Genomic DNA, 16,901 nt, shown 5'->3' with positions numbered 1-16,901 from the left:
GGCTTAAAAGAAAATTTTAATATTAAGAATTTGGACCTAGGCTTTCATTCAGATCAGATGAGTAATTCAAGTAAAAATGAACGGCTTTATTACACTGAACTATGCCTACAAAGGCAAAAAGACCATTAAGTGCAAAATGGTTTTCCAGGAGTGGTTTTTCCTCTCTTGTTAACCAATTTTCTATCATACTACTGGAATAGCTTTCATACAGTCACCAGTAGGAAATCATATTTCTTTCAAAAATCTACTTCCAGGCCTCCACACATTCCCCCTCCCTATTCCCCTTAAGTACCTCTTTCCTGAAGTAGGTCTTCCATAAATATTACAACATTAAGGACTAAATTTTAATGAATGCAAATCAGAGGAAATGAAAGGGCATTAACTCTCATTCAAACCTTCCTTTAAAAAAAGGTCTGTTTCCAAGTTATATTTTTAACTTCCCCATGATTCCCTTTAAAAAAGTTGAACACAAAATCTCTCTGCTAATGACTTTATTCATGAAACTATAATGGAACTCAAAATAGCAAAGAACATGAAAATTTTTCAGATTAATATTTATCAACCAAATACATCAGAGAATGTATCTATTATTTATATAACAAAAATGCCTAAAATGCACAAGTGAGAATGTAAGTATTCTACACTTGGTGGAACCTCAAGGTAATGAAGACTCACCTAATATAGTTGCCAGAAAAATTCATTATACTATTAACTACATATAAAAGAAATCAATGTAACTGGTAAGAAAACCATTTCGTGACTAACCTTTTAGTAAAGTGCTATTTTCGTAATGAAAAAGAAATTAGTAAAGATTAAAAATTTCCAGATGCTGAGCCATCATTCCAAAAGTATTAACATTTCTCTTTAGCATTATGTTCATCAGATTCACATCTCCAATATGAGACAATAAACACTATTTTAAAGTTTTAAAAATCTTTTCATTCACAAATTTCCTGGAAGTTAAAAATCATGCCATTGCTAAATGAAATTTTTCATGATATGAGAGTATATTAGACACAACAGTTTTTCATTGTTTTAAACATGATCTTTGGTTTAAAGCTGTCATCTTTTTTAGTCGGATGGTTGTGGTTAGTAAAATATTCATACGACAGTGCACTAGTTTCATTTCAGCCATAAAATTGGGTCTATAGCACATGGGCAATGAACGGCAATATCAAGAATCTAGCAAGATGAATTCCCTGAAATCCATAAATGACAGTTTAAGTGTTAAAACATACCAGTGTTACTGAGGAGTGGCTCATCCCCTTTCATCAATGACCTCTATCAATTCATCAATACCATTAGCCACTGAGAAGAAATTAGCTGGAAAAAAACTACCTGAATGAAGGCACACAGGTGCAACTCTTAAGCAATAACTAAGACCATCTAAGCTGCATGTGTAGCATGGGTGATGGACACCAAACACACACAATCTCATATTCAGAAGTTGAATACCATCACTGCATAGATTCTACCACTCGGATGAATTCTATGCTATGGATGTATACATCCCAGAGATCAGAACTACATGATGGTTTTCCAGAATTAATGAGACTGTGAATGATGTAAAAATACTGGATAAATAGTAAGTCATAAAGCTGAATTTCACAAAGGACATGTTTAACTTCGTAACTGAAGGCTGCTGATGATTTCTTCTCTCTCTACTTGAATAATCAAATGTAAATGCCTTTTAGCAATGGCAGCATTCAAATCCCACAAAAAATCAAGCAATGCTCCCTTAAGGAGCACTTCCATTGGCACAAACTGTAAAACCTGCTGGGATGCCCCAGAGTTAAGCAAAGTGCTCAACAGTTCATTCACATTCTGCAGATACTGGAAAACGGGATTTGGAAGGTCCTTATAACCCACACATAGCAGGACTGCACAGGTCCTCAGGGGCTCAGGGGATGTGGGACAAGAAAATGTGATGAATCTAAAACAACTGTGGAGTACAAAGATCAAACCAGCCATAAATCTCGTAAAGCAAGAAAGTACAGGCAAAATCAGAACATCTCCTGTCTGAAGCTGTTGCAATGAATGTAGAAGGCAGTCCAAAAATAAATGTTGGTAAGTCAGGTCTCCATCATGAAGCAATGAACACCTAAAAGTCATGAGTTCAGCTGATTCCACTAGTTGCACTTCCAAGGGTAAATGCATTTTGATATCATAAAGAGTCGGCAAACCAACAAGCAGGCACTTTATTTGGTTGCTGGATTCTACACTCTGCTCATCCTGAAGGCACTTGATAAAGCTAAACAAGTCAGAAAATATCAGTTCTTTAGAGAAAACATGACAAGAACAATGATGTTGCTTTGGCCTTAACTTGGAATCTGAATTCAAAGCTCCTCCTAATGACTTTTCAATTACTTCATTAAGAGTCTTTAAAATTTCACCATCACAGAAGGGAGAACATTTTACCTTTGGCAGTTTCTTTCCTTCTAAAATATGCCATAAGTGACACTCAAGTTTGGAAGCTGTCCCTTCTAAAAGATAACTTTGCCCAGAATGATATACACCATGATCTTCTGCCCAAACATTAAAGTATCCTTGGGCTACCTTATCTTTCCATGGAAGGGTTTCCAGCATCTTTCTTTCATTATAGGTTTTAAAATATCTGTTCCTCTGCCCAAGCCATTTAGTATTTGTACTACAACCAATAGTTGACTTTTTTACTAGCCAATTATTTCTGGAAAGAGGCTTCAGTTGGAATTTTTGCATGAAATATTGTACAGCACAATCCCTTAAATTATTCAGCTTTGTTTGTTCCTCTTTTCCCATGCACTCAAACAGACGAATGTTCTCAGAAATAGTGTCTAGCTGATATTTATGGAAGAATGCACAACATTCTTCATGTCTTTTAAGAAAAGATTCAGGAATCACATGATGGGGAAAGAGGGCTTTCCTGGTAATTTCAGTCCCAAAATTCAGCACCATCTTAGATAACAGAGGATAGATGGCCTCTCTTCCCTTATAGTGAAGACATACCACATAGACTTCTGAGTTTCCTGCCTTGCTGGTAGCAGGTTTGAAAACATGGACTTGGTCAAAGGAACAGTTTAGCAGGTACATCAGGTTTATGGAACAATGTTCAAACAAAGTAAACATCTTCAGAACAAAAGAGCCACCATTTCCAAGAGTGGTCAGAGCAGTGACAACTTCACAGTAATGTAAAGAAGAGACTAAAGCTTCTTGTTCACCTGGGTTTCCTTGGCAATCAAAACTCCCATCTGCAGTGACCAAGTGAATAGTAGCCATGCTGCTTATGAAATTCTCAAGTCCATTCAGATATTTTAGGGTCATAATATCACCAGTGTCATCTGGACCAAAGTACCACCAATGCAAGGTATTTGCAATGAGCCGGTCATCCATGATCATCATAAGATTGTCATTTGCTTCATGGTAGGGATTCAGAGTATTAGCCACCCAACTCCAATCACAAGGGAACCTATGGGATTTTAAGTAGTGATTGAGACTAGCTATAAAAGCTCCAGGAGCTTCGCAAAGGTGTAGGGAATTCAGTTTTCCATTCTGAAAAGCTTCCTCTGGAATAACCGGAAAGCTACCCAAAATCTCATGGAACTTACACCAGGCTTGAGTACAAAGTTCCGCATTGACAGATTTTCTAACATGAGAAATGATTTTTCCTGCTTTATTGGTGAAAGCAGTGTGCTCATGCCATTCGTCCAATTTCTTATCATTCAGTAAGTTTTTTACTTCATTTAGAGAGTTCTTCAAATCAAGAAAGGCATCAAATTCTGTGTGGTCACAGGTGAAAATCTCACTGGGATCTGGTAACTGCCATTCATTATCAAGTGGCTTGCCATAAGAAAAATTCTTGGCAAAGAGTTCAAAAATGTCAGCAAAAACATCTGAGCTGAATGTCTCAAGACTTGCTAGCTGCTGAACTGGTGGCTTTCTGCACTTACTCATTTTCAAATCAAATTAAAATCTAGAAAAAGAAAATACATAATTAAATGAATCCAATTTATTATTGAGTGAAATCACATTAGCGGCAAATCTGATCACACGTGATGAACTCCATAAAATAAAAAAGCTAATGTCAGCACACTGTTACATAACAGGGTGATTTGGAATATTCAAAGACCAAAACCTTTGACATTCAACAGACATGAGTTCAAATTCCAGCTCAGCTACTTACAGCTTGATAAATCATCCTAGACAAATTATATCTCTGGAATTCGGTTTCTTCCCATTAAAAATTTGGAATATCATTTTTTTAGAAGAGGATAAAACAATTAAAATATAAAACGCCTATATCAAAGAATAAGCATCAGTGAGTGAAAGCTCTTATTATCTTAGTAACCCATCTAGCTCTTCCCCAAAGTTCTCTGCTACCTACAGCTGTGACAATACCTTCACGGCCTCCAACAAATATACTTTTTCATCCCTGGACATGACCTCTGTTCCATGAATTCCAGCAGATAAGAGCAATGAGTGTTATGTGGTACCTGTTAGTGTAACGTTAATCGACAGGTTATTAGTTCATGAACTCTGCACTTATTTAGCATACACAATGCATTCCACAGTGGTTTTCCAAAAAAAAAAAACTAGGCTGATTCTGATGGTGTATGCCTATAATCCTAGCACTCTGGGAGGCAAAGAGGGGAGGATCACTTGAGGCCAGTAGGCTGAGACCAGCAAGCTGGCACGCACCTGCGGTCCCAGCTACTCAGGAGGCTGAGGCAGAATTGCTTGAGCCCGGAGTTTGAGGATGCAGTGAGCTATGATCCCACCACTATACTCCAGCATGGGGGAGCCCCTGTCCCTAAAAATAAAGAAAAGAAAATGAGAAATAACTGGTAATTAAATCACCATCCTAGAGAAGATGTTAGCTGAACATAAAATGGGAAATGAAGAGAGCTACTGCCATAATAAATACAATATCCAGATGACTTCATACTTTTAGCATTTACTTTGTATTGTTCTATTAGCATACTTTTTTCATCCTTTTTAAATTTATGCTTAAATATTCACAAGTCTACTATATACCAGTTTAGTTCAGGTACTTCTAAGTCATTACTGTTTGCCACAATGTATTCACAAATTACATTTAAATAGAGTTTTAATAGTCATAGTTAACCCATCATCATCTTTTTCTTACCTTAGATCATTTTTTCCCCACTGGCAGAAGCAGCTGTACTTAAGACAAATTTCTGGAGGAAGACAAAATAGAGGCATTTCCACATTAACTAAAATCCTAAATAGGAGCAAATAAAAGTTTATTGTAATAAGTTCCTCTGTCTTAATTTACACTATGCTTGCTGCGAACTACAACCACATTGAGATCTCAGCCATATTCTTTTTCGGATAAAGTCTGATTTTAGTCATTAACTTCACATTCTAATTAGTAGCTGCAGTGAAGCTGTGAAATCTTACCTAAGCTAATATTAGGTAAGATTGTGGACAACTTGTGGACAACTAAAGTAATTCAAACACTCCACTGTTCCTCCTGACTATAGTTCAGCTATGGTGCCACCTAATTTTTATTACTGTTCTCTTCCTCATTTTTCTCCAACTACACACCTCCCTGCTGTTCCCTCAGGACACCAGGAATGTGCCAAGCTGAAAGCCTTTGCCTGGAATACTCTTCCCCCCATATGAACACAGCAAATTCTCTCACCTTCTTTCAGTATTTGCTCTAATTTTCTCAGGGAAGCCTATCCTGACATGCTTATTTAGAATTACATCCTGCATTCTCAATGCCCCTTACCTTGCTGTACTTTTCTTACCATTGGCACTAATTTCCTTCTAACCTATAATTTACTTATTTATGTTTACTGTTTATCGTTTGTCTTCCCCAAATTAGAATGCAAACTCCATAGGGCAGGGATATTTGTTTTGTTTATTCATACATCATCCCAAGAGGTGAGAACAATGCTTGGTACACAGTAAGCACCACCTATTTTACTGAATAAATGAGTGTACAAAAAGTACTTCTCTGTTCAGATTCTGAATATGAGTCATAATACTGCATCTCAACTTCACTACAGCACTTCAATGCATGACCAAAAATAAATAAATAAGGTCCTCAGAATGTGTGGAAAAGTTTTCTCGTTTATGATCCTCTGTCCCTTCCATGAAGCACTCCAGAGTTTTGTGGCATCATAATTCTGCTAGGTGGGTCACTATTAACCACCCTTATACTGCAGACTAGTAGGAAGTCAAGCGGCCCCGCCCCAAACCACAAAGGAAATAACCTGCAAAATTTGTGAGCCTAACACAAAACCCACAAGACCCCGTCAACAGTTGTGAGCTATCCAATTATCGCTTACGAAGCAGTTCTGAGTGCGTCCGCCAACAACTCCTCTCGGCAACTGTGGCAGCTAGTGTGTATCCCGGGCTTACTGGGGGCCAGGGCACCCAAGACCTCATTTCATCCAGTGGAAGCGAGTCCCAAGCCCCCATTCGAGCTGCCCGGTGCCTGACCTGGAACACACCCAGGCCGCTGTCTCACCCTCCGGAAAGTCCGAGGAGGACTCGGACTCGGAACCAGGCCTGGATTACCTTCGCTCACGCCCACCTGGGGCCCCGCTGTCTGGGGAGGTAGCGCTTCACTCGCTCTCGGGGGCCATCCTCTACTTCCGCTCCCGGGGTAGTCGTTCCTTTGGGTCCACGACGCCCCTAGCCGCGAGGGAGAGAGGTGGCGCACCGGGAGGCCAGGAAGTTTGCCCGGACACGCCCCCGCAGCACCGCGAACCGGCACCCACCTCCCGGCCCAGCCACCGCCGAACGCAGGAAGCCCCCGGGGACCTTGACAGACTAGCACTGCGCACGCGCCCTCTAGTCCCGCTAGCGTTGCCTGCGTCAACGTTACGCACGCCTGCTAGTATCGCAGCGCCCAGGCCTTGGCTCGTTAGATTTGGCTTCTGCACGGGATACCACAGGGAAAAAGCGCCAGCTTCTTGCCCCCACAAGCCGCTAGGGCAACGGAAGCTGCGCGCGCAGAACTACAGTGCTTTGGCCCCGCCCCTGAGGGGGGTGAACTGATGAGAGGGGCGGGGCATCTGTCAGGCCATACATTGGCTCCGCCCACCTGGCCTCTGTATCCGGAGGCTTTTTGGCGCTGCTGCACAGATGTGTTAGCCTGGTACAGACTGGGTTAAAACTGGAGCTCGAGAGACAAGATGAGGTTAAAAGTTAAACTACGGAAACGGCGACATAATTTTTTGGAAGTGTATTTATATGATTAAAACAATAAGGAAATGACAATCTCAGAAGGAAAATGGACGAAAATTCCAACAGGCAGTACAACAAAAAAAGTGAAGCAAGTAACAAATAAGAAGATACAAATTTGTTTAACCTATTATAAAATAAATTGAAAATGAAAACAATACGTTTTCTTTTACCCGGTTTGGCAAAGATTTAAAAAATGGATAATGGCCACTTGGTGAGACCAAGAGGAAACAGGTTTAGGTCTGTGGGTGGGAATAAAATTAGCATAGCCTTTACAGAAGGCAAACTTTAAAATAGGCTCACATTTTAACCCAGCAATTCTCACTCCTAGCAATTTACCGTTAGGAAATAAACATCTGGCATTCACTTTAGACAAAATGTTCATTTCCGTACATTGATAACAACAATAACAAATTTATGTTAATACTGTCTAAGAGGATAAATTAAATTATTTATGGTAAATAATGGGAGAATATAGAACTATGTTTTGAGTTTGAGCCATTTATGTAAATAAATACAGAGATACACATATAAATATGAAATGAAGAAAAAATGTATTTTCAAACAATGGTGTTAGGTCACTTAGATATCCATATGGAAATAAACTTTATTCATATTCTTTCTTCACATAAAATTACATTTCATTTGGATTGCCAATGTATACTTTAAAAGTCAAATAATAATAAAACATAAGGGCAGTGCCCGTAGCTCAAAGGAGTAGGACGCTGGGCCAGTATACCAGAGGTGGCAAGTTCAAACCTGGCCATGGCCAAAAACTGCAAAAAGAAAGAAAGAAAGAAAAAAAAACATAAGAACAATTTGTAACTTTGGCATAGGCAAAAAGTTTATCAGACATAAAAAGCACTAATTATAAAGTAAAAATATATAAGTTGAATTGTATTAAAATTAAGATACCTATTCATCCAAAGAAACCATTGAGAGTGAAAAGGCAAGCTACAGCATGAGATAGAATACTAAATATATTAAATATTTTGGGATATGTAACTTCTACAAATAAATAAGGGAAATATATTTTAATAGAAAAATGGATAGATACTTCAAAAAGATGATATCCATAAGGCCAACATATGAAAAGCTGCACATCTTCATTAGTCTTTGGGGAAATGCAAACAAAAACCACAATAGATAATATTACATGCACCCACCAGACTGGCTGAGATGGAAAAGTCTGAAAACATAAGTGGTGTAGAGAATGAAGGGCAACAGTGGAAAGTTGTTTGGAAGAAAACAATCTTCCAAACTCGCCAATTGGTTGCTTTTTCTTTTCTTTTTTATTTCAATTTTTTTGAAATGTACATCTATACAGTAAAGTACTCAAATCTTAAGTATTCTACCAGTTTTGACAACAGCTTATTGAATATTCCAGAACATTCTCATGAGCTCCTGCCCAATCTCCCACCCTCAAGAAGCCACCACTGATCTGTTTTCTACCATCATAGTTTAATTGTACACATTCTAGAAGGTCAAATAAATTCAGTCATTACAGTTTATACTTTTTTGTTTCCAGCCTCTTTTAATTTAATGTACTTCTTTTTTAAATTTATCCATGTTGTTTCAGGTGTCTAGTATTTTCCATTAATAGAAGAAACAGTGCCTTTGAGTGAGACTTGAGTGAACAGTGTTGGACTCAGTGGGGAGGAGGGGAATGTTTTTATGGTTCATTCATTTGATCTATTTATCTGATTCAGTGGAACACCACACAGTTTGGATTTTGACCATTATACATTCTTAAATTGTTCCTATTCTTTGTCACATAGTGTTCTACTTCCTGAATGGAATGGGACTATTGTTTAAAGGCAGCAAAGACAGTGTTCCTAAGTGATGTTGACGTTCCAGGCGTTCGTAAGGATTTAAACCTGGTAATTATTCCAATTTCCCTCAAGCACTTCACTAGATCTTTAAATAGCATTCTGATCAAAATTTTCACACACAACCTTATAATGCCAAAACACAATGTTAAAAAGAGAAAATAAAGTAAAAAACATAACTGGTTTGGCTTTTCAGTAGAGTATCTACACATACATTGTGGTATTTGTGGGAAGGTGCTTGCAAACAGCAGCCTGAATCATTTTTCTTACGGTAGGGTTCATACTCCTAAGAGAATCTAATGCTGCTGCTGATATGACAGGAGGCAGAGCTCAAGCCCTAAGGCGAGCCATGGGGATGGGGAACAGCTGTAAATACAAGCGAAACTTCATGGCACTCACCTCCTGCTGTGTGGCTTGGTTCCTACAGGACACTTATGTAACAATACCCATCCTCACCCAGGGGGTTGGGGTATTTAAACAAGAGAAATTTATTTTCTCAAGTTCTGGAGCCTGAGAAATCCAAGATCAGGGCTCTCTTCCTGGCTTGCAGACAACCATCTTCTTGCTATATCCTCACATGACAGAGAAAGCAAGCTCTCTGGTTTCTTCCTAAAAGGGCACTAATCCCATCATGAAGATCCCACCCTCTTGACTTCATCTTATAGGGGAGAAGGAAAATTTCCCCTTTATCTGGAAGGTTCAGAGAAAGGTCTATTCATAATAAGGCAAATTAATAAGAGAAAGAGGTTGTAAATTTATTTAGTGTGTGTAGGAGAAGAATCACAGAGTGATTACCCAATATTCCAGTGGGGTCTAGAAGTTTCTATACCCTCATTTTAGAGGGGAGGGGGAAATGAGGAACATATGTAATTCTCTTTAGGGGTAAAGATAAATGGTTCTAGGAAGGATAAATAGATACTTGAGAGAATGGATGGATGGGAGGGAACAGATTGACTTGGAAATTTTTTTTTTGGAAATTAAATTAACCCGAGACAGAGTATTATCTTTAAAATCCAGAGGACCGGGTCTGGTTGCATGCTTGATCTTCTTTCCTGCAATATATTGAAATAACAAGGAAGGGAAGGCAAGGCAATTGTTTTTTTTGATGGGTATTTATGGCTTTATGCAAATAGAAAGCCCCTTCATAAGCTAGTGTATCTCTAAAGGCCTTTAATTCAAAATACTCTTTATACTAAGAAGTCACATTTGGGGGTTAAATTCCCTGAGCTCCTTCAGTCTAAGCCTGATTATCTCCCAATGGCCCCATCTTCAAATACCATCACATTGGGCATTGGGGCTTTAACATGCAAGTTGGGAGGGAGGGGCAAATCAGTCCTCAGCAGTATGAACTAAAATAAAATCTTAAGGCTCCCCCTCCTCCAAAACCCCCGTCTTGGCCAAGGGGATCCCCTAAAACTAAATCACTAGCCATGAGAAAGGAGATCAGGCATGGCTCATCAAGACCCACTCCTTCCTTAGAAACGTCTTTTGTGACCCATTAATAGGCCTGAGGCTCTGCAAGACACACCTCCAGGTCTTCAATGTATATAACAAACCACTTGAGTCTGTGTATACATCCAGTAGCATGCCTCTGATTAACAGATCCTCATCTTAACTGGAACTTGCCTTTTTGATGATTCTTGGTCTATTAGACAAAGCCTAACTCAGCCAATTGTCAGCTAAAGAATCTTGAAACTCACCTATACCTGGAAGTGCTCCCTCCACCTGCTTTGAGAATCCCACCTTTTCAAGCCAATCCAATGTATGACCTCTATGTATTGATTTATGATGATACCTATAATTCCTGTCTCCCTGAAATATATAAAACCAAACTATAACCCTATCCACTTGCTCCATGGGTATGGCTCCAGGTCATCGTCCTCAAATTTGGCTTAGAATAAACATCTTTAAATTATTTTACAGAGTATGGCTTCTTTTCCACTGACAGCAGGTAATGGGGAGAGTACAAAAGACCAAGACCCAGGCATCAGATCAGCCACAGTAGGAAATGGTTAAGAGGGAAAGAAATAACTAAGTTTAGTTCTTACAGAGTCAGAGACAATACTGGAATAGGAAAACGAAAATATCTGGGAGGTAGTTAGAAAGCAATGGGTGGCTGAAGTTCAGGTAAGAAAACTAAAATAATGATCAGTCCTGTGAATTTTCAAGTACCCACTTTATTATGATTGTAACCTGCTCTCCAACAAATTACAGTGATCCCCTATATATTTTTGTATAACCTCTTCCCTTAACTATTTGAACTTTTTGAGTTGTTTCCCAAAAACGATGGAATTTTTACAAGACAGAGGAGATGAGATTCTGAAGACCCCAGAGGAAATTTCCGATGCCAAGAATTGCTACTCCCCATGACCTACCCCAGTGTACACGGCCCCTCCTGTGCAAGCCCATGATCTCTGGTGGTCAGGGAGACGGATTTGAGACTATTTCTCCCGTTCTCTTGACTGATGTCTTTCATACTGAAGTTCCTTTCTTCCTGGGCAATCCTCACTGTCTCAACAATTGGATCTTCGTGTGGTCAGCAACTGGATCTAGACTGAAAGGGCCTTGTGGTTTCTTTTTCTTTCTTTCTTTTTTTTTGGTTTGTTTTTTCTCTTCAAACAGAGTCTTACTCTGTTGCCCAGACTAGAGTGCTGTGGTATCAGCCTAGCTCACTGCAACCTCCAACTCCTGGGCTCAAGTCATCTCCCTACCTCAGCTGGGATTACAGGCATCTGTCACAATCCCCAGCTAGTTTTGCTATTTTTAGTAGAGACAGGGGGGTCTCACTCTTGCTCAGGCAGGTCTTGAACTCCTGACCTCAAGCAATCCACTCACCTTGGCCTCCCAGGGTGCTAGGATTACAGGCATGAGCCACTGGGTCCACCCCCTTGTGGTTTCAATAACATTGTTGTTTGTTAGTAATGACTATGATAATTAACTTAGAAGTGAAATCAGTACCCAAAGGTTTTAAAGCACTACCTTGGGGGCTCCTGACAATCATTCACCAAACACCATAAAAGGTTGGGCTCAATATGGCAGCTCTTTTTGAATGGTGAAACATACCAGTTCTGGTGGCCGGCTGATTGCCTGGGTTAAAATCTCTACCTACTAGGTATGTGACCTTGGGCTCTGGGAAGACCCTGACCCCCTCAAGGTCATATCAAAGATGACCAAACGAATGTAAAGTGCTTAGCACAGGTTCTTACAGTTGGCAGGTACCTGATAAATGTTAGCTGCTCTTGAAAAATGTCTGTTCTTTTTTGGAAAATAGGGTGCTAAATCCAGACCCTCTGTGCAGATTTCTCTAGCTGTTTCTTTTTATATACAAAATCCTTAACAGAGCAGGAGAGGAAATGAGGTGGGGAGACTATGGAGAAGAAAAAGGAAAGAAACAATTGAGGCCAAACGATTTCATATCTGCGAGAAAGTGTCAGATGTTCCTGCTTTCTGTCTTCAATAATTGGGAAGATTTCAAAAAGTAGAAAGAAGACAGGCTGTAAAATGAATGAACACATGAATCAACATGGATGCATTTCAAAAATGTAGTGTGGCAAGTTGCAGTACAGTTTTACATTGCCTGATCATTTGTGTAATGTTTAAAAACACACGGGACAATTCCGTTTAGTGTGTGTAATGATACTAACATAGTGAAAACATAAAAACACGGATGAGGAAGACACATACACTCTGGGAGAGCAGTAACCTCTGAGAAGGCAGAGAGAGTTAGGGAATCTAAGCACGGATGGAAAATGGATGGCTGTGTCTGTACTGAACTTCTTTCTTTGTTGTTATTCCCTAACCAATACAGTACAGCAGCTATTTTTACAGCATTTACATTGTATTAGGTATAAGCAATCTAGATATGATTTTAGCTTTAAATATTAAACATTAAGGTGAACGGAGGATGTGCATCAGTTATATGTAAATGCTACATCATTTTATATAAAGGACTTGAGCATCCATGGATTTTGGTATCATTGGGGTTCCTGAAGCTGATCCCCCACAGATACTGAGCAATGACTATACTTTTAAAATCTAGGTAGTGAGGCCAGGCACAGTGGCTCACACCTGTAATCCCAGCACTCTGGGAGGCCGAGGCAGGTGGATTGCCTGAGCGCAGGAGTTCGAGACCAGCCTGAGCAAGAATGAGCCCCCCCATCTCTAAAAATAGCTGGGAGTTGTGGCAGGCGCCTGTAGTCTCAGCTACTTGGGAGGCTGAGGCAAAGAAAATTACCTGAGCCCAAGAGTTTGAGGTTGCTGTGAGCTGTGACATCACGGTACTCTACTGAGGGTGACAAAGTGAGACTGTGTCAATAAAAACATACATACATACACAAATACATACATAAATATAAAATAAAATCTAGGTAGTGAATACATGGGTATTATCTTTTTATTGTTATTGAATGTTTAAAATATTTCCTAAAGGGCGGCGCCAGTAGTTCAGTGAGTAGGGCGCCGGCCCCATATGCCAAGGGTGGCGGGTTCGGACCCAGCTCCGGCCAAACTGCAACAAAAAAATAGCCGGGCGTTGTGGCGCGCGCCTGAAGTCCCAGCTGTTCCGGAGGCTGAGGCAAGAGAATCGCGTAAGCCCAAGAGTTAGAGGTTGCTGTGAGCCGTGTGATGCCACGGCACTCTACCTGAGGGCTGTATAGTGAGACTCTGTCTCTACAAAAAAAAAAAAATATTTCCTAAAAATGTTAAAAAGAGGACCATCTGCCCCATTCCTAAATACACTCAAACTTTCATACAGTTTAGAAATCCCTTATTTCATGTTAAATTACATGTACGAATGATTTTCAGGAATGAGTTATATGTCTCAGATTCAATTTGAAAAGAATATGATGAATCTATTAAAATATGCTATATATTTCTGTTATGTTTATTTTTTATTAATATTAAATCATAGCTGTGTACATTAATGTGACACATTTTCATCACACTGGTTAACATAGCTTTAATTCTTATTGTATTAAGAATATTTTGGGAACCACTGTTATGTTTTTATTACCAAATTATATTTCACATTCTGAAACATCTGGTTGAATTCCACATATTATGATATCATGATTAGGCTTTTATTTTATTAATGATACCATATAACCTGCCCCAAATGCTTTGTGGTTCACAAATTGCACATGTATACATTAAGATAGGAGACAAGCAATAGGTTTCATGTCAGGGGTGAACTCCCCCTGACTGGTGGTAGCTGCCCAGAAAGCTCTGTTGAGAGAAATTGTGAAACCACAAGTGGCTGCAGCAGAGAGGGCAATGATCAGCTAGTAGGGTGTGTCAAGGGCAGAGTGGTGGAGTGGCACCTACGAGTCCCACTGATATTCCTGACACTTTCCTGAAGCTTCCTCTACTTCTCTCACAGCTCCTTCTCTAGCTCCCCTCCCTTATCCCTCCTATCTTCATTTCCAGAATTCCCCCACCTTGATTCTCTCTGATCTTTACTCGGGCCGCAACGATCATTGACTGATTTCCTTCTCAACCACAGCAACCTCACATACTGACAATTCCTTCCCATCCCTGTCCAGGCCAGGTGTGACACCTCCGCAGCATGCACCATCCATGCAGCGTGCACAGAGCACTTCTAAGTATTCCAACTCTCTTTTCCCCATCTATCTCTGCTACTAGACTATGTGCTTTGAAAGGACAAGGCAAGATCTTATTAATCTAGGCACTCACAGCTTCTGGCACAGAGTAAGCAATCAATACATGTTTGTTAAATGAAAGACAGGTTTAAGGAATGGTGTCCTTATCTTGCGGAAAAGGAAACAGACTCAGAAGTTGGAATTTTCTCAAGGTTACCCTTCCTCTGAAACTTTCTCAACTTTCCTATAAAACAGGCATTGTGAAACATTTTCTGTAAAGAGCCAGTTAGCAAATATTTTCAGCTTTACAGGCTAGAGGTTTGTGTAGCAGCTACTCAACTCTGATGTGGCTGGAAAGAAATCATAGATGACATACAAATAAGTGGGTGTGGCTGCATCGCAATAAAACCTTATTACAGAAACAGGTAGGAGACTGGTTTCGGACCCTGGCTATAGAAGATGGTAAATGGACACTCCTGTAAGTCTAGTTTCTTTGTAGAACATTCTCTCTGCCTTGACCTGAAGCTGTCACCTGATCCCAGTGTTTCCGCACTGCCAGGGTTAGCTCCACCATCCCTTCCTGACAACAAGCCAAGGGATTGAAGAAGGGTCACAGAGAACTGGCTTCTAAGATGAGACCAGAAGGGCTAAGAGGAGTTTATGGACAATGGCTTTTAAGAAACCCAGAGGAATTCAAGCTCAGCTTACACACATCTTCCTTGACCACCCCTTTGGAAAACTTGTAACATTTTAAAAAGAAAAGAGATCCATTTCTAGAGTGCAGTGGGTAAAGAAAGTGGAACAAATAACCCTTCCATTTCCTCCATCCCCATCTGTGCCTCCAAATGACTCGTCTTTTTTTTCCCCCTTTGCAGGGACTATTTCAAACTTCCTGTCAGTCACTGGTAGGAGATGATCTCACCCTCTAGTTCACAAAGGAGACAGAAGCCATCATAAGAGAAGTCCTTCAGAATTCTGCCTCTCATCACAAACTTATCTGCATCTACGCTCATTTTCATATACTCCCTGTCATTATGGACTAGGTGTCTATGACAAATCCCTCTTTCTGTCCTCTGTTCCCTGACTCCCAGGTCTTTGCACCTTCTCAGAAAATGTTTCTATCAATCATCTCTCTCCCGTGTCCTTTAAATCAATCAATCTCTCTCCCTCTCTTTCTTCCTCTCTCTTTCCTCTCTCTTCTCTCTCTTCCCTCCTCACTTTTCCCTCTTGGAAACTTTCTATCAACATTCAGACATGCATGTCTCGACCATCTTGAAATTTAGTCTCTTAACCCTGCATATTCCTCTGATTAGTGCCCTCTCGCTTCCCCTACCTCCTTCATGGCCAAAGATCTAGAAAGGGTAGCATGCTGTTTCCATTCATTGTCTTCCAATAATTCCTCAACTGATGACAAATCTGTTTCTCCTGCATTATATCGCCGAAACTCTCTCATTGATGACCCCAAATAACCTCATTTGTTGCTACGTCCAACCTAGAATTCCTTAGTCTTTTCTCTCCTGAATCCCTGGCACCAGCCACCCCTTCCTGCTTGACGCCTTCTCTTCCCACATCTTTGGTAACAGTGGATCTCCTGCTTTTCCTCCAATGGTCATTCTTCCTTAGTCTTCTTTATACACTTTTATACGTCTGTCTCTTTATTAAATATTTACATCCTTACAGTTCCCACTAGGCCCTCTGCTCTGAGTCTACATGTCTCCCCTTCCCAGGATATCTCATCTAATCTCTAAGGAATTTTCAACACATTGAAGATCTCCAAATATATTTCTCCTACTTAGGGCTCACCACTGAGGCTGGAGCCAGCTGGCCAATTGCCTAACAGAATCAGAAATCACCGCTCTTATCCTTTATTGACCACATCCAGTCCCAGCTTTTGAAAAGTGTCTTGACCCCACCAACATAGCCTACTACCACCCTATTTCTTTGTCTCCTTTGTAGCAAAACTTCTTAGAAAAATAATTGTCCACATGTGTCATTCAAATTCCTCTCCAACTGTCTCCCTTAAACTCCCTCTAATCAAGCTTTCAACTGTACAACTCTACTGAAATAGCTCTTGTCAGGGTCACCCATGGCTTCCGTGTCGCTAAAGGCAGTGGACAATTCCTAGTTCTCACCTTACTTTGACCTTTCAGCCATGTTGGACATAGCTGATCACCATTTCCCCTTGATATCTGTCCTTCACTTGGCTTTCTAGATCTCTCTCTCTCTTCTGGTTTTCCTACTTCCCTATGGACTTTCCATCTCAGTCTTCTTTGCTTATTCC

General features: G+C 40.2%; 1 protein-coding gene across 5 annotated transcripts in view; it reads right to left on the bottom strand.

Annotated features, from left to right (window-relative positions):
• Positions 1–476: 476 nt before the first annotated feature.
• The window catches only part of CMTR2 (cap methyltransferase 2), a 52,249-nt gene continuing 35,824 nt past the window's right edge, over positions 477–16,901 (bottom strand). Inside the window, exons 1-5 of one of the 5 annotated variants that reach the window (XM_053606844.1) lie at positions 6,526–6,937; positions 5,123–5,174; positions 4,675–4,786; positions 4,375–4,469; positions 477–3,949 (exon numbers count right to left, since the gene is read on the bottom strand). In XM_053606844.1, the coding sequence (XP_053462819.1) occupies positions 1,621–3,930 (2,310 nt within the window). In that variant the 5' untranslated portion in view covers positions 3,931–3,949; positions 4,375–4,469; positions 4,675–4,786; positions 5,123–5,174; positions 6,526–6,937 and the 3' untranslated portion in view covers positions 477–1,620. Of the gene's footprint in view, positions 3,950–4,374; positions 4,470–4,674; positions 4,787–5,122; positions 5,175–6,293; positions 6,938–16,901 lie in introns of those variants that run through there. The other 4 variants (XM_053606854.1, XM_053606837.1, XM_053606873.1 and 1 more) reach the window with 4 other exon arrangements.

The sequence above is a fragment of the Nycticebus coucang genome, chromosome 2 (genome assembly GCF_027406575.1).
Source record: "Nycticebus coucang isolate mNycCou1 chromosome 2, mNycCou1.pri, whole genome shotgun sequence".
Classification (NCBI taxonomy): Eukaryota; Metazoa; Chordata; class Mammalia; order Primates; family Lorisidae; genus Nycticebus; species Nycticebus coucang.
Note: the sequence above shows the minus strand (reverse complement) of the source record. Positions and strands in the feature narration are given on the sequence as shown.